The 22,235-nt window shown below is 37.3% G+C and overlaps 1 protein-coding gene across 1 annotated transcript in view; it reads right to left on the reverse strand.

The window, feature by feature from the left end:
* The window catches only part of rtn1b (reticulon 1b), a 50,334-nt gene extending 35,626 nt beyond the window's left edge, over positions 1-14,708 (reverse strand). The window contains exon 1 of the mRNA XM_053613913.1: positions 14,255-14,708. Within this exon, the coding sequence (XP_053469888.1) occupies positions 14,255-14,441 (187 nt within the window). The 5' untranslated portion in view covers positions 14,442-14,708. The remainder of the gene's footprint in view (positions 1-14,254) is intronic.
* Positions 14,709-22,235: the final 7,527 nt, after the last annotated feature.

The raw sequence follows: 22,235 nt of genomic DNA on the forward strand, positions 1-22,235 counted from the left end.
AAACATTTTTCTGTAACATTTAATTTTGTACTAGAAAACTAACATTTAGAAATGCTTTTGTACTGACTCGATAATGTAGAAGTTATAAAATAAATAATAGGGTGCTAAGACTTTTGCACAGCACTATATGTACAGCCATAATTTTCCCTTTAATCACTTGAGACTATTCCCCAGCTGTTAATGTCATTCAACTCATAGCATAGCCAATAAGAAAAGACCTTGTAGTCAAATTATGTTCAGACAGGGTTGAGCTAGGTGTCCAAGTCAAGTGTCTACTAATCCACTAATCTGTCTGCTTTATACTTGGACAACAGTTCAAACAGAAACTAGAAGCCAGTCTGATCCAACTCATCCAACTGAACTCTTTCCTTTCATCAATATACACAGGTTAGTCCAGACCTTTTATAAAGCCTTTCCTAAATGAAAGTGTGTGGAAACTATGACACAAATACAACAACTAAGAACAAGGGTGGAAATTACCTGAGTAATTGTACTTCATTACTACACTATAAGTATTATATTGGAGTATTTATACTTTACGTGAGTGTTACTGAAATTGAATACTTGTACTCTTACCTAGTTATATTTCCAAGAATAAAAAAAAAACTCCTTACATTCCTTTTATTTAGACCTTAAAAGCAGCTGTTACAGATCTCAAGGGTCTCGTCTTCTCTTATCAAGCCTGTAAGTGTATGCCATACATTAATAAAACAGGCGTCTGTGCATTTAAAGCATCCAAAATCGATCAAGAATCATGCCAAATCATCATCTTCTGTGACCTTCTCATGCCATTCAGTGTAGTTAATGCTACAGTTATCCGTATGCCTTTAAATATGGATAAGCCATCATACTACAGTGTTGACCTTGAGGATGAGTGCCTCAATAACAGTAACATGCTGGAGTATCTGTGCATTTACGAGTTGGGAAGTCTTAATTACGACGTCATGTGCGTTCAACTTTGGTTAGAGCAAGACGGCGGTGTACCTACTCTAATTAACTACAAAAAAATTTTAAAATACAGTAAGGTTTCTTAACTCTACTTCTAGAAAATGAAGAACAAAGAATGTGCATCAGGTGTGTTTCTGCTTTTTAAAAAGAAATGTTTTTAATCAATTAATGAAACCACTGTAAACTATATTGTTACATATTATACCGTAATTGTACAATGCTATAGTATTTTGTGCAGGCAGTTATGTTTCACCAAATTTACCGTCAACTACAGACATTGCACCCATTTATTCCGCCATGTTTTCTTACTGACACGCCCCCCGACTCGGAAATTCAAACAAAATCCAATTCGTTTCCTACTTGTAATTACGACTTTTGTTGTGGCGTTTATGTGCAACTCTTAAATATGATCTTTCTGACGTGACTTGAAAGCACCATTAGCAAAGATGTATAAAATGAGGCGTCTCCTTTGCCTTGCTAGAAGGCAAGAACGCCATTAAAATTGTCAAATTTTGTAAATAAAATTGTTAAAAAATGGTACTTTACATGAGGTTTTGCTAATTTGCTAGCATTAACTTGCTATATTCAAATGAGGGCCTGTAATAATTTGGCTAAGCAGCAAGTCAAATTCTAGCTAATGGTAAATACTGGTTATTTACATGATATTTCACTTCTGATTGATTCATAATCAAACTATCTAGCGTTAGTCATGCATATTGTGCCTGACCAGCTCACAGGAAGGACAGCAAATTGTGTATATACCACTAGTGTAGTTGCTTTAAAATGAAAACAACAGTTTTAGACAAGTAATAAAAGTTACCATTTACTTGAAAACATGAGATTACTTAATTTGATACTTCTACTTTTAAACGAGTAAGATCATGGCACATTATTCCCTGCTGAAATAAAACAAGAGAAACCATAACAGAAATTCTAATGGTTTCCACTACAAATCCCATTACAAAGCATCAGCTAATCATTAAAACTATTACCATTACCATTATTGGTCCTTAATGGTATCCACTCGACATAACATGCCACCAATAGAAGGCAACAGATTACCAGTAGTGACCCACAGGGACCATTACAGTTTCCATTAAAACCAATACAATTCCCATTATAACCATTAAAAACCATTACAAATTCTATGAGGGTTACTTTCAGCTGTGTGTGTACTTTCACTTATGTATTATTTCTCAGCACTTTTTCCACCTCTGTCAGTGAAGCATATAAATGTGTCAAAAATGAGGCATGATAAATGTCAACAGGGCTTGTCTTTTTGAAACAGAGCTAATCACGCACTGCAGCTGAAATTGGTGAGATGGCTGTTTATTAGCGAAAGCACTGTACCGCTGGGCTAATAGCGATGTTCGGTAATGAGGCTGCACAACGGGTTTTTCTCTGAAAGGCTTTAATTTGTTATCCTATGTATAATCTGTGATGCGAGTTCTTTCCAGTACAGTCAGTCGTTTTTGTCCCTCTGAGACTGTTCTGTTCTCCATGTCTCTGTGATTTTTTTTAAAGGAGAAATGAAGCACGACTAACAAGACTAGCCTTAAACTTTATAGGTTTTATTATGCAGGTTATTGCAATAGGATTAGTCTTCTCTGTCTTACAGCTAAGAGAAATGCCTCAGAGTATTTTGAGGCCTGCTAGCTTTTAATGTATTCTGCTGAAATAATGTGTTTAATGCCTTCGCTGCTGAAATGTGAGACCACTTTGTGCTTTGTGTAGTCCCTCGTGTTTCCCGTGTATGTGCATCTGAATAAGTCAGTCGGTCATGTAGCTTCCAGAAGACTCGCTCGTCCAAATATTTCAGCGTTATTTCACTTTTAAAGGAGACAAGACATTAGAAGTTAAATGACATATATAACCAGGTCAAAATACTGGAATTCAAAAGTCCCCATGAAATCAAAATGGAAGTTTTGTGGCTTTTAGTACGAATATGTTAGCCTTAAGGTTGTCTATAAGCTAGAGTGCTCAAAAAACAATGGCAGAATTCGCATTTTGAAGAGTTGTATGCATTCAAAATTTACAATCTCTCTCTACCACCAATACAGATCAACAATTTTGATGACATCATTCTGCACTTCAGCTTCTCATTAGATTTTCTGTCCAATGAAATGCTCTCTAGAATCTGAAGTGGCCCGCCCCCAACATGATAAAAATCACCTTGCCGAAGTTATAATATATATAACAGCTAAATGCTATTGGCTATTTTAAAAAAGCGTGGAGCCACTCGATATGTCCCGCCCTGACTTCCTGTTTCAGTGGAAATTACGTCAACACATGGAATGATGATGTGCATTTCAAGGCACTTCATGGGGACTTTAAAATACTGTCAGGGATGTGTAGAGGTGGCGGATCCAAGTGTTGATTTATATTGTATTGTATTATATTTAAGTGCAAACAAACAACAAAAAACTGAAAAAAGAGATGCAAGAATATGAGCGAGACTATGGTACAAATGGCAATCCATGAACACGACAACAACGAAAGCTTGACAACGAGGTGCTTACAAACTAGAACCTATATACAGGTGCTAATCAGGGTGAAACAAGACACAGGTGATAGTGGTTAGGACACGTGACGTGCTGGGGATGATGGGAAATGTAGCTCAGCATCTCTTTGGTGCTACCATGACATATTTCTTTACAGACTAAATCTGTTGTCTATATTATTGCGCTTAATTATCTACAAAAAGAGTGAAATAATAACCAAGTGAAATGGACAGTGAAGCAAGAAAAGGCTGCTCTCATCAGCTAAGCATCCAAGCATATACATCCAAGAATGACAACCATACATGTTTCAGCCAGTCGGGCTGCAACAAATATTCAATAAACTCTAAAAATCCAATAAATACATTTATTCAAAAATGGAAAAATAGTTAGTTACATTTATATAGTGCTTTTCTAGACACTGAAAGCACTTTACATAGTATGTGGTGGGGGGAAATCTCCTCAACCACCACTAGTGTGTAACATCCACCTGGATTGCACCAGAACACCCACCACACACCAGCTATTGGCGGAGAGGAGAGGAGCGAGTGATGTAGCCAATTCAGAGATGATGATTATTAGGCGGCCATGATGGAGAAGGGCCAATGGGGGAATTTCGCCAGGACACCGGGGTTATACCCCTACTCTTTTACGATAAGTGTCGTGGGATTTTTAATGACCACAGAGAGTCAGGACCTCGGTTTAACGCCTCACCCAAAAGACAGTGCTGTTTTTAAAGTATAGTGTAAAATAGTGTAAAATAGACCAATATCATTCGGTATAGTCTCCGTAACCATAAATTAGCCTACATCAACAGCACAATTTGCATGATTGAAGAGGCAACATGTCAATGCGAGTCCCTGTGTGATCTCCGAAATCCGACTTCACTAGAATGAGGCATTTGTAAAACAAAGTTTAACCATATTGTATGAGCAAAAAAATCCTTATGTCCCTATAAAATAAGCATGCATTTCTATTTACGAGCTATGTTTTAGACGGCCAATTTAACAGTCTTATCCACCAGATATAATCTGAATAAGTTTAATATGCTGCTCTGGTCCGATAGTCAGCATTGCTGAAGTGATCAGTTTGAATGCAAGTAAATTTCGCCAATTCAAGTAGATTTTCACTGAAAAGCACAAAAAAGCTCCACAAGTTTCATTGCAAAATCGAACATTTTTGGCCGCAACAATCACAAAACGACGCAGTGAAATCCTGTACGAATTGAAATGAGAGTGTAGTAGCTCACTCGAAACAAACAAAAATAAAACTATCATTCATACTACAAAACTACGCAAGCTGTAAACTGTTTATTTAGATTTAATGAGAGCCTTTAATATGATTTGTATTCTACTGCTGGTATTCTGATATTAAATATTTTAAATGAATTAAGCTGGGTTCAGTGACACTGACTTTGTTACGTATTACATGTGTATTTGTTATGGTTTATGTCATGTCTCCACCCATGTTACGTTATTGGATGTCTCCCTCACGTGTTCTCATTAATCCCAGCTGTTTTGTGTTTCACCCTGGATTACGTTTGCGATTAAAACCCCTCATGTGTCCTCGTTTAATTGCGAAGTATTAAGTGTTTACTCAACACCAAGCCTTTGTTCTGTGTTCTCGGTTCCGGTATTTGACCTTATTCCTAGTTTCTCGTTTGTGCTGTGCTGTGCCTTGCCTTCTTTATGCCCGTTTGCCATTCGCCTGACCCCTTGCCTGTTTTTGACCATGCCTGTGTTTCTCGTTTCAGATTCGTTTGCCTATTTCCTTTTAATAAAACCCTTAACTGCACGTGCATCCGCCCTAAGACTCAGTTCGTTGCACTTATTCTTAGAGAGTATTCAAATATTTTGCCCATTAGTCAGTAGAACAAAACCAAAATATTCAAAGCCCTACGAGTCAATCAATAAAACATGAAGCCTGTTGTATATGCTGTTGATCATCACAGTGCACATGTTGTTTCCATGGTCCTGGACGTCAGCCAAAGTGAACCTATTCCCAAAGCTTTAAAAGCTTCTGAAAAGCCAGGTCAGTAGCTCTTAGTCAGAGCTAATGGCTGTTTTGGAGGCACTTCAGATATCACAGTGGGAATTAAAACTGCTCTGCACTTGATTTTGTTCTCCCACTATTTTTATGCATCATGATGTTTCATGCAGCGAGTAACAACAGTGCAGTACGCAGGTGACAACACACATGCTTGGAAGACTATGTGACAGTGTATTCCTCATGTTGTATTTTACTACAGCCTGAATTTGTATTGCAGCCTCTGGAATGAATGAAGCAATGAATTTCAAAATTGTGTACATTACAATTCAAAGCTGGACTGACAGCAAAAGCCCTATTAATGGCTATTCTGGAGAGTTAGACAAATGACTGGGATATTATCTGTGGGTTTTATAAGCATTAGCTAAGAAAGTATACTATTTCTTTTTAAGCAGTCCAGAAAATGGATGGATGGGTGGATGGATGTTAGAAATGTTAGAAATTTAGAAAGGATTATCCTAAGAATTCTCCTGAATGACTTTGCACTTTTGAAGTTTTTTTTCTGGTAATATTCAGTATAAACTTGCAAACGCCTTTATGAGGCAACATAGGTGAGTGTAGAATAACAGTCTATAATAAGTAACTAAAAAACAAAGGTTTCATCTTTGACCCTTCTCCCACTGGAAAAACAACTTTACAAAAATAAACTAAAATAATGTTATTTGTAATTTGTACAAAAGTACAAAATAGGGCAAAACCTGTATGGGTTAGGGGGTTTGTTTACAATTGAACGCAAGAGAAGAAATAAGAGGGACAGGAAACACAGATGCAGGGTGAGAAAATCATAAATCCATCAGCTATCCCACCAGTCAAGTGAAAGCTCTAATGTTCTTGCCCAGTCCAAACATTTGGTCACGCAGAAACCTAACAGTCTTTTGGCTGAAAATGGTAACATAATGTAATCAAGCTACTTAGCTAGTCACATGCATTAAAACAGACACATATGAGTATATGGGGTACTGTAGGGGTACCCTATATGCTAAGGGGTACCACATAGGGATACCGGTAATAGACATGATCCTTTTCTAACCTATGACCCAAGGTGTCTACGCTTCACATCACACAAAATAAATACTATTTGAGTCTGTTTAGCTGAGAGTAACATTATGAGACAGTGTGACTCTGGAATTTATTTGGGGAGCTAATTAAAGCTAGGTGATATGTGTAGTGCAGAAGAAGATGGGATTCAGAAAAAATAGCATGCATAGTTAGCTATAGTTGTTTCACATCAGCATGGTGTGTATTTTTTTAAAATTTAAACATACATAGTAAAATACGTCAATAACAAGTAGGGATTTTTATGATTAGTAAACTATAACGAGTAGTCTCCAGTTGTTGAACAAAAGAAAATACGCTAGTGATTGCTAGCCCACGGAGTCTACCTGCCCGGGCAACAATGAATAACAAACGAATAGCCTGGATACGTAATCTTCTTATCCCAGGTGCCCAGCATGTGATTTTTCTATTCCTGCAGGTGGTTTCAAAATCTGATGACACATCTAATGAACAAAGGCAGATGCTAGAGGAAAGGTCAAGACTAAAAAAAAAAAAAAACACACCTTTTTTTGTTTTCAAAACCTTTCGAAACGATTTTCTCTTTAATGTACATTTTAATGTACACCCTCAGAGGAACACTGTGTCCAGGAGTAAGATTACTTCCTCCCTTCTGTTCCAGTTCATTTGTCTGACACTGATGCTCTTATGCTTCTCACCATCCACTCCATTATTCATGTACAAATGGAGGAGCTCAATAACAGATGGGTCAACCTAACCTCACAGCTGTCAATCACAGGTATGAAAGCTCATGTTAAGCCGGGTGCACACTGTGCGATTTTTAATAGTTGTTTGCGACTGTTGCTTGTCAGACTGTATGAACATGATCCCCGCTGTAAGCCATGTCACACTGTAGGGTCTCGGTTGTCATTAATGTCGGACTGTACGACAGTCAAGACGTGAAAAACGGACGCACGCAAGAAGACTCGTACGGAGTAGGAGGAGCCACACTTCAGGACTGTGCCTCAAATCTTCTGACACTCCCAGAATTTAATCAGAGGAAGTATTTTTATCGCAACGGCCGTTAATCGGCTGTCGGGGAACACATCAAACTAGCGATCAAAGGCTACAGATTTTGGCCTAGGATTATAGGAATCTTTTAGGATTCTCAAAATTTGTCTTAGACGACCAAATCGTGGCCAAAATCCTACAGTGTGAACCCGGCTTTAAGTGTAAGATGAATTTTAACATGAATATGAAACATTCTGGTACAACTGAGACTAAACACAGCATTTTATTAAGTATATAATATTTGTCGAGTTGATGTGGTGCCTATTGCAGTACTTTCATTCAGCCTCTGGTGCTTTAAAAATTATTTTTTGTTACAACCTTTGTTAACTGTTAGTTAAACTAACTGTAAGTAACTAATTAGCTAACTAGCTTATTTCACTATTTAGTCAGCAAGTCAATGTTAGCTGACAAAATTCTGTCTAGCAACAAATGACACTTAAAGATCTTACCTTCAAATCAGTAAACTGTTTTCGAGGAAAATGCTGTAGATTTTATCTTACTTCTGATTGGTCCAGGGAAGTAAAATAACATCTATGGATTGCCCGAGTAATGAACGAGAACACACCACTACCCCATTAAAACTCCATTCAATGATATTTAACATATTATTTAACATTCTTAATGGCAAAATTCACCAAAAGGCAATGAGAACTGTGAATAAAATTCCCAAACCTAGTCAGAGACACAGCTCATTATAGTAAACACGAGATGTTGAAGACGTTCTCTAAAGCCAAATTAGGTGACGTCAGGTAAAATGTGTAGCTTAGATGCTATGTGTAGCATCTGTGTGTCTATACAGAACACTAAGCCTCACATCTCCAAATCAATATGCCTGTCTTATCCCTCAATTAGTTGTATATAGGAAGTGAGAGAAGTCAGAAGAGAAAAGAATTTCTCTCTGAGATATTTCTGCTTTATCCACTTTTGTGTGACAGTAAACCAGGAACAGGATAATTCAATTCAATCAGGTCACTGTCATTCATTCAGCAGCTTGTGTGATTTGTGATAAGGTGAGCTGCTAGGAACTGGCATGGATTCTGACATTACACTGCTCTGTGTGAAACCATAATCCATACTAAATTTCGACTTAGGAGAAACACTTTAAAAAAGGTTCTACTTCTCATTAAGCACCGCTAAATCTGATCAAACGTCTATCAACTGATACACCTGCAGCAATTTTAAAACTGAACTACGTGTAACCTCAAACCTTAAATCAATCTCTTCGCACACAAGAAATGAACTAAAATATGAACTGAAAATCAGCACAATCTTGACCAGGATAAACTGGCTACTGAAGATGGCTGAATGAAAATGCATCCCATAATACAAGAGGAAAAAAAACAAAAAAACATTGCCTATAGTATTCCTATAATACAAGGGAAATTCATTAAACACATTATCATTGTAGAAGTGGATCCAGAGCTTATCCTGGGAACACTAGGGATGAGGACGCCTGAATAGGAGGCCATGCAGGGCACCATAAACACACATTCACACATAGGGGCAATTTAGCATAGTCTTTCCACAGCATGTGCAGTTTGTTCCCAATAACCACAGTGTGTTCGGAGAAAAGTCAAACTGAAAACTGTACCTCAAATTTTAAAGTTAGACTTGAGACGTGTCGAAAAATCATATACCTGTTTAAAAGGCAATGTAAACTTAAAAGAAAAGCATGAAGACGTGTATGTTGTTACTGAAGTAAATGTGAATGAAGTCTTTTTTTAAAGGCTCTGTTTAAATGCTGTTGGGATGAGAGGTGTTAATGTGCAGTGCATTAATGCAGAAAAGATATGTACACGTTTTGGAGCAACATATGCTGCCATCCAGAGCAGGACAACGCCAAACCACATTCTGCCCGGATTACAAGCGCATGGTTGCGTAAGCAGAGAGTGCGGGTGCTAGCATGGCCTGCCTGCGGTCCTGACCTGTCTCCGATTGAGAATGTGTGACGCATTATGAAGTGCAAAATAAGGCAACGAAGACCCCGTACAGTTGCGCAGCTGAAGAAATACATAATGGATGAATGGGGGAAAATTCCTCTTGCTAAACTTAACCAACTGGTGTCTTCAGTCAGCGTCCAAACGCTTAACAAGTGTTATTAAAAGAAAAGGTGATGTTACACAGTGGTAAACAATCGACTGTCCCAACTTCTTTGGAGTGTGTTGCAGTCATCAGATTTGAAATGAGTGTATGTTTTGAAAAATAAACTAAATTCACAAATTAAAACATCACATAAAGTGTTAATAACGTTTTTCAATATAATACAGGGTGAATTGAATTTTCAAGACTCTTCTTTGCGTTTTCCATACGGTCCCAACTTTTTCGGAATTGGGGTTGTATTTTCTGTTTTGGTGAACGTAAGTCCTTGAAATGTCACTGAGGTTTATAGGACAAACCAGAACTCTCTTTAGCTTAGCTTTTTAGCCAAACAGGACAAGTATGCTCTCTTACAGGTAGTGTCCTCTAGACAGCTACACTAATCATAAAATACTATTTCAGTGATTATAACTGATCTGGATGAAAACGTGGTGAATTTCAATCAGCACTGAAATCTGATGATTAATCCAAGGTTAATTATCACCTAATCAGTGAGAAAAACAAATTAAAGAGACCATGTGGAGAGAAGCAATTTCTTACATTAAGCCAGGAAAGGACATCAATCCCCCAGCACAAGGTCATATTAAACAGAGCCATGCAGGCAGGACCATGATGTAAGCATAAAGTGATACCCTTAAACATTAACTAGAGTAACTAGAGCTCCAGACAAAAGGCAGATGATAGTGATTTCCTTAACTGAACTTGCTCCTGTTTTCCACAATTCCAGGAGTTATCTGTGCGCTTTGGCACTAAGGAAAGTGCACGCATAGCAACAAAGTCTTTATAAACAGACATCAACATTTCTGTCTGGAGGTTCAGTTGCAAAGTCTGATGTTGTTTTAGGCAGCAATATTACTTCTCTTAAAAACAGCACTAACACCGTTAGTGTGACAGTATTAAGACTGGCAAAATGATCTAAAGTCATGATTGGACATGATTACCCTTTAGGCAATGTGGAAAAACTAGCACCGGTTAGTCAGCGCCAGCATGGGATTTTAGAAGCACTCCCTATGATGTCTTACCATTTTTTATGTAGCTCATAATCTGAGTTCATTTTTTTGCTGCAGTATTTTAAAGGGGTCATAACATGGTTTTTCATGTTTTTCTTCTGTGGGTGTGTAATGTATCTGTTTGTGCATGTATAACGTCTGCAAAGTCCCAACAATCACATTTCCCCCAAAAGGATTTATTCTATATAATAGAGAACACTGCTCCAGACCTGCCCGAAACGCATCGTTTCAAGTCCAGATTTACTTCCGTGATTTGTCTACGTCACAGAGTGCACTATCAGCATAATCCCGCCCAAAGGCAGCCATGAAGAAAGAAGGCAAGCCTTCCGAAAATGGACAAAATCAGTGGTTACTGTTTATTTATAACGCTGTTCCTGAGCAGTACAACCCAAACGTTTACTTGTGCGCAGCGCATTTTACGGAGAACAGCTTCCTGAACCTGGGCGAGTACACAGCAGCTACACACAAAGGCTGCTCCTGAAAATTGGGGGGATTCTCACTTTGCTCGGACAATCTTTCGCTTCTGAATCAGAACCTGTAAGTGTTTTTGATTATTTTATGAAGCATCTGATATTGACTGTTTAAATGTGGAGTTTTATGTTGTGGCTCAGTTGTAGACCTCTGCTAACGTGCTAGCTAAAGTTTGCTAAGTTGCCTCAGTTTTGTAAGTGTTTGTTTGTATGTTGGTGGTCTTACAGAGGCGTTGATTGTAGCTGCTGTTGATATTGTATCTTGAAACGGTTTATATCGATCTAATCACAAGAATAAAGCCTAGATTTACAAAGATATATCTCATGAGTACCCAGGTATAGCAACTGTGTACAGCAATGTTCTCAACTGATACGGTAAAACTGACTACATGTTTGATTCAGCTCGAGCAGCTGGAGGCTAACACTAAGGGGCGTTACTTTTCAACACATGCAAGGCTTTTGGTCAATCACAACACAACGGCTCAGCTGGCCAATCAGAGCACTCTGGGCTTTTCGGAAGGAGGGGCTTTGGAGAAATGGAGCGTTTTAGGCAGCCTGGGAATAGAGGTACTTCAATAATGTACATTATTTGAAAAATAATGCATTTTTTTATATCAAAGTATGATAAAATATTTTCTAACAGCCAATAAACAACATAACTAACGTTTAAAATGTTTAAAAATCATGATCTGACCCCTTTAAAACAGTTCATAAGCCCATACCAGCCACAAACAGTCGCCAAAATGGAGAGCGCACCTAACCGAAAGCTGAAAACATTCACAATTAGAAAGTAACCTGAATCAGGTGTGCAACATAACCTGTAACAGTTTACATTAGTTCAGTAATTCACTAATTAAAAACTATCTTTTGAATATAAAAAAAATACCCGAAGGGCCCTCAGGTATCATAATCATATCCTAGGACAGGATCACTCATCATTATTGCTCACTTATCATACTCATTATTTATTACTTCCTGAGTCTGGGAGCGAAAAGAAACAAGACATTATATTTCCATTAGCCTCTTTGAACAACAAAAAAACCCCTCAATCAGCAAAACCTCACAACACAGAACAACAGAGAAGCAGGGGGTGTTTTTGCTGGATAATATGAATGGACAATACAGACATTCTTAAGAACTAACATAATAATTTCCACTGAACAACCCAAGATATGGAAATTGTTAGCGTCCACAACAACCCCAACATTAAAACTAATTGCAACCTAAGTTTCCTGCAACTCTGGAATCTGATCTTGTTCCAAGTATCCATATCGAGCTATTACTGGCCTAAAACACTACACCGATATTTGATTGAATATTATCTGAACCAAACCACAGTGACACAGATCTTCCAAGTAATCACAGTACTTATTATCTCACAGCATGCTGCCATTATCCCGGTAATGTTTTGTATATGTTGCTAACAGAAGCTTGCATACAGTCGGCTCCATTACTAAGAAGACACTGGTACCGGTTCAGTATGGGATGTCATCTGAGACCGCCAGGTCAAATATTGGTATTGTTTTAAAAAAGGGAACAAGTGGGATCCCTACACAAATCTGATACTTTAATTATCAACCATTTGCTTATTATATGAATGAATTTTTTTTTCCCATAAATGTAGTGACAACTACATCTATGTGGTACAGTGTCATCTGAAATAAAGAGCAACAGAGATACTAGCTGACGAACTGTTCTTTGTTGGTGGAAAATTTTATATTTGAAAGTATTTGATAGTCTTTTGATTTGCTCTCTCTATCTCTTTCTCTCTCTATCTCTCTCTTTCACACACACACACACACACACACACACACACTGTCCCTATCGCTCTTAATTCTCAAAATCACAAACATTTAAGCTTGAATAAAATGTATAATATGAATAATATGTATGTAAAATAATATGTATAGTATGAATATAAATAATATGTATCGTACAGTATATAAAAGGTAGGCCCGTTCCTATTTAAGAGAACAGTGCAGCTATTCCCTTAGAGGCTAAGAACGAATAAAGACTATATTCGATTTTAGGTCCAAACCAATGCTTTTGTTTAAAATGAATAGTTTCATAGTTTCAGCACCTAGATTAAATGTTTCTTCAGAATTATAGAAAGAACAGTTGAACAGAAAACAAATGAATGTACTGATGCTGCATCTTCTGATGAACTATTTACATTCTACACTATTTATGGACACCTGATCATCGCACCTATATGTGCTTGTTGAACATCCCATTCCAGACTTAGCCCCCTTTGCTGTTATAATAATAATAATAATAATAATAATAATAATAATAATAATAATCTCTTCTGGGAAGGTTTTCCACTAGATTTTGGAGCGTGGCTGTGAGGATTTGTGTTCATTCAGCTACAAGAGCATTAGCGAGGTCAGGTACTGATGATGTGTGAGGAGGTCTGGGTTGCAGTCAGTGTTCCAGTTCATCCCAAAGTTGTTTAATGGGGTTGAGGTCAGGGATCTGTGCAGGACACTCGAGTTCTTCCACTCCAACCTTGTTAAATCATGTCTTCATGGAGCTCGCTTTCTGCACAGGGGCTGCGACATTTTTGGGCCTCTTAGTTCCCGTGAACGGTAATTGTAACACTACAGCATACAGTACAAAGACATCCTAGACAATTGCGTGCTTCCAGCTTTGTGGCAACAGTTTGGGGAAGAACCACATATAGGTGTGATGGTCCGGTGTCCACATACTTGTGGCCATGTAGTGTAACTTAATGCTAATGAATCAGTGGAGACTACAATGTGACCATGTGCAGACTACAATATTAAAGCAATGTTAGCTAAATATGTTTTCTAACATAGCCACTAAAACACACTATAACACTTCCTTAACACGTCCCACGTGTCAAAACACGCCACAAATCCACCCCTAGACCTTCCCACATCACTTCTGGTTAAATGAGATTGAACCAGAGCAGGTTCACTGCCTTGCTTAAAACATCCTGTGCAAGGCCTCAGGACAGGGACAAAGTTAGTAGGTGAAGCAGCTGTTATTCTCGAGCCATTGATGAGCTCTTCTACAAAAACAAGCTCTTAGGTTTCAAGCACTAGGTCGAAAGCGTGAAGTTTAGTAAAACTGCACTCTCTAAACGAATTAACGTTACCTGTAGATGCAGTTTCCATGGTAACGGGGTGAGGCGGATGGTGGGAGTGCTGCTTCTGCTCGTCCTCGCGCTCCGAGTCCTCGAAGCGGGCCGAGCTGCTCTTCTTCCCGAACAGCTCCATGTTCTCCAGATCTGCTCCGTACCACCCGCCCTCTGATCCTGCCTCGTCACTCGGCTTCACGGACATGCCTCCGCGATGCGCCTCAGACAGACCGATTCTTTTTTCTTTTCTTTTCTTTTTCTTGTTTAAATAACAGATACGAGCAGACGGGAAGCACACAGAGGACAAAATGACAAAGCAGCGCGCGAGTGTTGTCAGGCTGAGCTCTTCCTCACGCGCCTGCGAAAATGGCTCGTTCGATTCAGCGGTTGGACGATGACGTCACTGTGTCTGAGGCTTAGGACGGGCGCGGACTGAGGATGAAAACACTGTGTGTGTGTGTTTTAACTGTTTACAGTCAGGACACTGGCGCTACAACTTTCTCTTCATTTTAGTCTAATTAAACTACATTACTGCCTTATTCCTTATTGAGATTCTCTTTACAGAGGCTGTAGGGCAGATTATCCATATTTAAATACAATAAAAAAATTTAAATGAAAAAAGTTTAGAAAAAAGCTTATTAAAAACATATAATAACTTTTATATATTATTTATAAGTTAATAATAAAAAAAAGAGGGATCATAAATTTTTTTGAATTTTTTTATTTTTTATTTATTTAGTACTGCCCTGAATAAGCGATAGCACACATAACAGATGTTTACATAGCTATAGTCCACAAGACTATAACTGAATTTACACGAATGAACCAGTTCAAAAGTTTACATACGCTTGATTATTAACACTGTGTGTCGTTACCTGGATGATCAACGACTGTGTTTATGTTTTGTGAGAGTTGTTCATGAGTCCTTTGTTTGTCCTGAGCAGTTAAACTGCCCACTGTTCTTCAGAAAAATCCTCCAGGTCCTACACATCCTATACAGGTCAAGAGCGTCGGTTAAATAAGTTAAGCACTCTTTACAACCATAGTGAGCAGAAAAGCATCTCATTACGCACAATACACCAAACCTTGAAGTGGATGCACTACAACAGCAGAAGACCACATTGGGTTCCTCTCCTGTAAGCGAAGAACAGGAATCTGAGGCTATCATGGGCACAGGGTCACCAAAACTCTATGCACTGTATACACAGTATATTAGCTATAACTTTTAACTTACTGTTAGTCGCTGAGCAGGACATTTCACAATGAATCCTACATTCTGTTAATTTATTATACTAACTGAACCAATGACATAGCTATTGCCTAGTACTTAAAATAACATAATAAAAAGAAAGGCTACTAGGCTTTCATGAACACAGAGATGTTATAACCGAAATTAGGGGTAGTAAATTAGTTAGACTCTGATTACTCATCATGAGTAATCAGCTGCCCTTTGTATAACGTTACAATCTGAACTCAATCTTTACAATAAGGATCAATGTATGTGCGTGCTCTGTCGCCATCTTGTGTTTACTCACAAATGAACGCATTGCCAGGGGACTTTTGAAATGACATGAGGGTATATCCTTCACCAGGAAAGCATAAACAGTTTGAAAAGATCCAACAGAAAGGAATAGAAGGCAATGTTTTTTCATGATTCTCTCAGTCTCCAGCCTTGTTTTAATGAATGCAGTGAGGGAGTTAGAAATGAGATGTCAGAAAGAATGGGACGGATCCAAATAGGACCCAAAATCTGTTCAGTGGATATTAAAAAAAATAAAAAAAATAAATAAATAAAAAATGTGGAGGTGGCTATAAGGTTATAAATGCAAAGTTATCAATTTATTAATTGATTTCATAGGTCTGTTTTGTCCAAATTAGCCATGTAACATGTTCACAGTTTACAGTGACAAATAATCTTTTCCTAGCATATCAGTATATTTATACCTTTGTGCCTGAATATTTAGCATCAAAATTAAAATGGGTTCAGAATGATGATGAAATTCAAAATGCTTCAAAGTGTTTGCTACTAGTTTCTTTCTTTCTTTCTTTCTTTCTTTTAAATTATGGTCACTTGAGTGACTCATCATTGATTAATTCTTAAGAAATGAGGTCAGCTCTTAAGCTGAGGCCAGCCACCACTTATCTCTCTCTGTAAATAAGGACCATTCCTGTGTAAATGTGTATAACAGCAGTTAAGTTTAATGAAATCCAGTCAATACAATTGAAAAGGAAAAAAATAGAAACTGGCTTAAAGGACATTCTGAGCAGTAAGCAAACAATTACATGGGATAAGTGGACTGTGTCTTTGTACTTGACATGCTGATTACTCATTCGAAGAGGAGATGAACATCTCATTTGATGCAATCATTTAACATTCAGAGTGGTAAAACTTAGCAGAGCATTTTTATTTTCAGAATAAGTTATACTATATTAATTTTCTATTAATCACATCATTGCCTAAAGGGAACGTTGAATATTCCATTGTATATTCTTCAAACCATTTTTCTTAATGCTAAATTTGTCTTAATTCCCATCCCTAATGATGATTCAATTCAGATTAACTTACGCTATCTGTTCATTAACAACCCCCGCCCCCCCCCCCCCCCCCCCCCCAGGTCTGGAAACATTTTACACCATGAAATAATAATATTTTGACTAAATTAGACATTATACAAGTCCATTTTGTGACAGTTTAAAATAAAGTGTAATTTCTCGAATACAATTATAGTGCTGTGGAAAAAATTTGATTTCTCCAGTTTTTTGTGTATATCTCATACTAAATAGTTTTAGATCTTCAGACGAAATACAACATAAAACAAAGGCAACCTGAATAAATACACAATACAGTTTTTTATTTTTAAATTTATTATTATTGAAGAAAACACCTATCACCAATGTGAAAAACTAATTCTCTTTTCTTAGAATTTAGTATGAGATATACACAAAAACAGAAGAAATCAAGATGGGGCAAATACTTTTTCACAGCACTGTACATGACATGATACTGCAGATCGGGAATACAGAGATTCTTATCTTACATTTTAAACAGCCAAAACAGGAAAGACTTCCTTTTAGGTACTAAAAATGTTCCAGGCTAAACTGAAGCTATAAATAGCCCTTAAGCCTCTTGAGTTTTAATGAACAAGTGAGTAATTAACAAATCATTCTTGAAGGTTTTTATTTTATTTTTATGAATTTAAGTACAAAGAATCACAGAGTATGAGCAATCAATTTAATGTTTCCTGATGCCTTAGACATTTTCTAGTGTGTAACAGCTCATTGTCTTGTCATTCAGTACTACAGTACTATATAAAGTAGTAATGAAGTCTGATTCTGTGACAATTTGCAACAAAGTAGATAGCTTTTATCTTTAATCCTGTTCCAACATGTCATGTTTTTTACCCTCACGGTCATACCCTATACCGTGTGTATTTTTCATCTATATTGTAGTGCTATTTTAGTGAGATCACCATGAAGCGGTCACTTTAGGAGTGGGCATGTTACAGACAGAAGTCTGCCACAGGCTTCAGAAATTCCCAAAGGTCAAAGTCTCGCTTCTGCTCCAGTTCCTGCCAAGGAAACTATCCATCAACCCAACTATTATTCTGACCAAGAAAGGGCTTCAGGATTTACTGTTAAACAACACAAAACATAATAAATAAATAAAAAGGAAGCGGATGACAGTCTGTTGTTCTTGCAAGCCTCATATATGAAATATTTACATTTCATTAAAAAGACTTCTTAATAAATGACTTTTGTAGTATTTTATAAAGAAAACGTAAAGCTACATTTAAAGACTGTTTATTCTGCATATTTACAATCCTGTCAGTTTCAAAGATGTTCCCTGCTCTCCTCACCATGGACCATGTTAATCGGTGAAATAAAAGAAAAATAACTGCTTTTGATGATGTTATATAATGTATGTAACTCCTAGTGGTATTCTAAACTGAATCAACATAGCTAAGCACAAATAAATAGTTCATTTGAATGGCTTCTTGTCAAATCTGGCCACAGATGTTGGTCACTTCTGTCAGATAAAGTGGCCAACCAATGATTAAATAATCCAGCTTTAGCTCACCTCTTGGGACGAGTGGAAATCTGTCCACACTCATACGAGAACATAAACTGGAAAGAGCTCCAAATGGACTGGCAGCAACATTACGTTCTCTGCTCAGGTCAACTCTTTTGCTGCAGCATCAACAATCATATCAGGAAGATAAACATGAAAGTAATCAACTATATAAAGCTTCTATTCTTGCTGTCATAAGACTATATAATAATTGCTATTATTCTTGCAATTACAACATTGCTGTTGAATTTTCAGTTCTAATTGGTCCGAATTTCGGACTGTGAGGCAAAACACAGGTTTATATTAATGCTCCTGTTCTATTATATTACCAGCTAATTCAAAGGGATTTGTATGGCGAACACTCCACAAGTCTTATAATAAACAAATTGCTGATATTTAACAAATAAAAACGTATAATCCATAATGATATGGCAAAGCTTTCTGTAAGGAGACATTTAATATTTATGGAAGGAGTCTCAAGTGTTAGCAGTAACAGAAGTAACATTGTTCGTTTACGATTTCAACTGAAAGGCTTTACAATATAGGATTCATTTCACAGTGTCCCAGTAACATAACTCTATGTTTTGTTTATCTTAAAAGAAGGCACAATTGTTTATAACTGCTGCAATGTAAGTGATAACAGGAACTAACTTGGATTGCTGATGTTCTAATGGATAAAACATTTGGCCTGTCTTTCAGTAATAAATTAAAAATATAATAAATGGCAAAATGCTGTGTTATAAGAAGAATAACCCACTTTGACATGTTCTTATTTCTTTGAGAATGCTGTTTTCTTATAACCGCATTCTGTGTTGTATTTAATTCGTTATATATAACACAAACCATAAGTTTGTTATCTTGATTTTTAGATATTTGATCTGATATCAAATTCATGTTCTTTTCACTTTTACATATAAAAATAAATGAAGGAGCTTTAGCTGTTATTATGGTAAAAAAGCATGCCTAAAACGGATGTTAAAGCATCAGAGCACACTGGCATCATGCATGTATGCTGAATGTGCCCTGTGAAACCACTAGGTGGGCCTCATTCCTCATCTTGAAGGGTGTGAATAAATCCTGAATCACAGATTAAAAGATCTGGCAGAGTGGATATTCTCTGACATTTCATAATCTTTAAAGTATGTAAGGATGTAAAAAAAAAAACAACAACAACAAAAAAAAACTCTGCACTCTCTTATTTAAAACAAATACAATATTTTCATGCATCAACATACCAGATGCTTTTTTTATTGATCAAAAACTGGTGATGAACTGAACTAAAAAGTATTTAATGCACAGAGGAGGCATATATACATACACTATAATATATACACTCTCCATGTAACCTGATTTGCATCTAACCCCTTTGCAGTAACCACAATAATGGCTGTGTTTGCATATCTTGTTCTGTATTAATACAAAGAAAAAAAATCCCAGCCTGCAGTGGTGAGTCCCTGATTTTCCCAAAGTGCTGATTATGCAGACGCAAAGGGGCAACGGGCGAAGTTAATGGCCAATGAAATGAGAGAGCCCTGAATTAATTCATCTAGGCATTCCTGCACATAATGCAATCCCATGCTGAGAGTGCAAGAGCTACAGTTTCTCCGTAATTTAAATGTCATTTGCATCAAGAGCATAAATCATTGATTGGAAGCATCACTATTCTTATCCCTCCCTGTCTCACCCCTCCTACTTGCACTGTGATGAAGACACGAATCATCGTGACCTGGTTAATGGTATGGAATGTGACAGGCCATATTTACAGCTGCATGACAGTAGAGGCCATAATAAGAGGTACGTAGAGAAAACAGAATAAAAAGAAAGAAATACAAAAGGGGAAACAATCCTCATCCATGAATTACAGCTTTGAAAATGTATTGATTCTCATATACAATTCTTCTTATGTATTTACAGAACAATAAGGAATAAATCCTAATAATTTCTACAATGCCTAAACTGACACCCACGCAAATTATTCTATTGTTTGTTTGTGTTTTATAACAGAAGACCATGTTAAATAAAGAGAGATTTTTTCTTTGAGAGTTAAAGATGTCTAAGATGAGGTTTTAAGTGGATTTGGTAACTTTTAAGTCACTTTGGTGAATAATTACAGATATAATACAGAAAATACATTATGACAGTGCATATGCACCACTTTCCTGCGATGGCACCAGGATGCACTATGGCAAGAAGGAAAGGCAGTGTTATGCTCTGGGCAAAGTTCTGCTGGGAAACCTTAGGTCCTGGCATTCATGTAGATGATACATTGACACGTACCACCTACCTAAACACTGTTCAAAACAAGTACAACCCTTCATGGCAGTGATATTCCCTAATAACAGTGTTCAAAATCTGTTCAGGAACGGTTTGAGGATCATGACAAAGAGTTCAAGGTGTTGACTTGGCCTCCAAATTCCCAAGATCTCAGGTATCAAGCATCTGTGGGATGTGCTGGATAGATAAGTCCGATCCATGGAGGCTCCACCTCGCACCTTACGGGACTTAAAGGATCTGCTGCTAACATCTTTGTGCAAGATACCACAGCACACCTTCAGAGGTCTTGTGGAGTCCATGCCTCAATGGGTCAGAGCTGTTTTGGTGGCACAAGGTAGACCTACACAATATTAGGCAGGTGGTTTTAATGTTATGGCTGATCTGTGTATGTGTCTTTGTTATTATCGGAAACCACTGGCAGCTCTGACATGTTTTACAGATATTCCATGCAGACAGTGATGTTTGTTTCATTGTTCTCTAATCTTAAGAATGGCAATATTAACAGAATACTTGAATACTTGAAGTAAATGTTATTCTGCTGCCACTGCAGAAATCACAAAACGGACCACAACATTTCCAGAAATCATTATGAGAAGTTGTTTTAAATTACATGCTAGCACCAGTTCTAAAATCAAATTCATAAACTGTTCCCCAAGAATCCAGTACACACAATCTTTTTTGGTAGCACTGACCTATTTGAGAACTGGACAACAAATGCGCAACAGAAAGACATGCCATTAATAATTCAATAGCAGCTGAATTGCTTGGCATTGCTTACCAACCACAACAAGCAGTTGTTAGCCTTGGTCTTTGTGAGAGGTAATACATGAAGCAGTCTTGTATTTCAGTCCCCCCCCCCCCCCCAAAAAAAAAAACCACACACATTACAATATTCTGGTAAGAGGTTTAAAATGCCACACTATGATGGCAAATTCATTCATTCATTCATTCATTCATTCATTAGATCTGGAAGCCACATACAGACAGTAACCTGAGCGCAGGATCATACAAGTGTCCCTGGAGTGCAAATTCATATGGGGTATAAAAAACATTTCTTAAAATCCACTGTGTTCTGTAACGGTACATTTGAATAACCCACATGTTCGCTTTAAGCTTTAAAGAATTAGATGACATACCAGTCTAACTTCTACATTATAAATTCTGAGAACTATTTTTGTCCACTGTTGAACTCTCAATTCTGACTGGCCAGAAAGGTTTTTTCTACAATCACATCTTTATACTGATTTGCTAATGCTAATACATTGTTTCTATAACAACTTACACAGAGACACATACAGTATGATGGATTACTGAGTCCATAATGCTCTGACCTGGATCAGAGAGAACACACGAAGCTACAGCTATTCTTATAAAATAGAACCGTACTATATCTATCTATCTATCTATCTATCTATCTATCTATCTATCTATCTATCTATCTATCTATCTATTTGCTTTAAACATATGGACAGGACATCAGTGGTGGGAGAGAAGTCAAAAACCATACTCAAATGATAATCTTACACTAAGAATAGTCTGTTGGAGTTTGGCCTTTTTGTCTTTTTTCCATTTTAGAACTGTGTTGCTGTGGCTCAGGAGTAAAACCTGATCATATCTGAAAGGTAGAGAGTGGGAGAGCTAGAGGTAGATAATGTA

Source organism: Ictalurus furcatus, chromosome 25 (genome assembly GCF_023375685.1).
Source record: "Ictalurus furcatus strain D&B chromosome 25, Billie_1.0, whole genome shotgun sequence".
NCBI lineage: Eukaryota > Metazoa > Chordata > Actinopteri > Siluriformes > Ictaluridae > Ictalurus > Ictalurus furcatus.